General features: G+C 41.0%; 1 protein-coding gene across 1 annotated transcript; it reads left to right on the forward strand.

Moving 5' to 3' along the window:
* Positions 1-315: 315 nt before the first annotated feature.
* LOC111650661 (double-strand-break repair protein rad21 homolog A-like) lies at positions 316-1,468 on the forward strand. Its single transcript, XM_023400581.2, has 3 exons — positions 316-498; positions 689-834; positions 1,265-1,468. The coding sequence occupies exons 1-3, from the start codon at positions 345-347 to the stop codon at positions 1,451-1,453; spliced, it is 489 nt and encodes a 162-aa protein (XP_023256349.1). The 5' UTR covers positions 316-344; the 3' UTR covers positions 1,454-1,468.
* The last annotated feature ends 153 nt before the right edge of the window (positions 1,469-1,621 follow it).

The raw sequence follows: 1,621 nt of genomic DNA on the forward strand, positions 1-1,621 counted from the left end.
AGAAAGTGTGTGTGTGTGTGTGTGTGTGTGTGTGTGTGTGTGTGTGTGTGTGTAAATATATTTATATATAATGTATTTTTCATTGACATTCTGTTCAGGATGTGGATTTTAAATAAGAGCATTGAATGAACGGGAGGTGGTTGAAGTGATTGGTTTTGTCTCTCTTTTCCCTATCCTTTCACACCCACGTTACCCCTCCTGAATACTGAATTTAAAATGTGTTGATGCATAATCAAGGAGACATTCTTTATGTCTTTCATCAGTCTCCCTGAAAAGTCCCAACATTTTTATTGTACTACTATAATTTTTTTATTTATATTTAACTGTTAAATCTCTGATGTCAGATGTTCACCCGCTGCCTGACGCCTCTGGTGCCAGATGAGCTGAGGAAGAGGCGAAAGGGTGGAGAGGCAGACAGTCTGGATGAGTTCCTCAAAGAGCTGGAGAACCCAGAGGTACCTAGAGAGGAGGTCATGAGTCAGCACAGAGATGTTATTGGTAAGTTATGCTGGAAGAGATGAGAGGAGGCTATATCACAGTGCAGACATGTCATCAGTTGCATGAGAGGAAGAGAGACTGGGGGCAGGTCTTAACTGAGACGCCATCAATGAATAAGGCTGGTATTCACTGTTAACTTTAGCTGTTCACATAAGCATTTCTTTATGAAATCTATTAATATCTCCCTCAGACCAGACGATCATGGAGGAGCCTAGTATGCTGGCAGCCTCTGCAATGGAGGGCAGCAGGACAACCCTGGATGAGACAGTCATGCCTCCTCCCTCTACACCCCGTGGTGTCAAACGCAAGACCCTTGACAAAGAGGGCTCCCTTCCTGTAAGTAATTATTAACATTTGTTTTTCTTTGTTCAAATGCTCTAATTGAGGGTGCATATTTTCTCCTCAGCATATCATGTGGAGGTGACAAAATGTATAAATCCAAAAGTGCTGTTTAAAGGCTGTATTGTTTTCAGTGCTTAAGCAGCTGAGCTGTAATATGTAGAAATTTGTTTCCCATTTTTTAAACTGCTTTTTGTTTTAGACTAAATTTCATGGTTTGATTATAATCATGTCACATTGGTCTTATTTGTTATCTAAAGGAAAGACAATAAACCAGATAAGGATTTTTGTATTTTGAATTTTCTGAAGGAGTGAACTTGGGAAGTGCTCAACGGTCAAATGGGAAAAACAGTAAATATAATCCATTCAGATGACTGCAGTGTGTCCTAGCTTGGTCCTGACTTGCACACTGCTTTCCCTCTTTCAGATGGCTCCATTGGAGCAGCAGCAGGTGGCTGACCGCTCAGTCTTGTCTCAGAGGTTAGACATGCCTCAGGTGGATCTGCCCCCAGAGGAGAGCAGTGTCAACCTCACCCAGCTTGTCCCTGAGCTGGACCTCCTTGGTGAGAAGAGCAAAGACAAGAAGGATGATAGCGATGAGGAAGAGGTGAGATAAAAACAACTGTGTTCTCTGGTACACTGGAAACTTTGCAGTTTGTAGTAGTGATGCATTTTTTCACTTAGCTTAAAAATTGCCTAAAGTGCTAAAACAAAAATCCCAATAACAAGTAAGTAAAAATATAAATAGCAAAGCTAAAGAGTAAAATTCCTTCTAAGCTATGTA

Source organism: Seriola lalandi, unplaced genomic scaffold (genome assembly GCF_002814215.2).
Source record: "Seriola lalandi dorsalis isolate HSWRI2012SDOR001 ecotype SW California unplaced genomic scaffold, Sedor1 jcf7180002052684, whole genome shotgun sequence".
In the NCBI taxonomy this organism is placed as follows: domain Eukaryota; kingdom Metazoa; phylum Chordata; class Actinopteri; order Carangiformes; family Carangidae; genus Seriola; species Seriola lalandi.

Excerpts from the sequence above, each read along its gene's own strand:
- LOC111650661 (XM_023400581.2), top strand. The coding sequence starts at position 345 with ATGTTCACCCGCTGCCTGACGCCTCTGGTGCCAGATGAGCTGAGGAAG. Across the intron at positions 499-688 it reads TCAGCACAGAGATGTTATTG|ACCAGACGATCATGGAGGAG; the intron begins GTAAGTTATGCT and ends TATCTCCCTCAG. Across the intron at positions 835-1,264 it reads ACAAAGAGGGCTCCCTTCCT|ATGGCTCCATTGGAGCAGCA; the intron begins GTAAGTAATTAT and ends TCCCTCTTTCAG.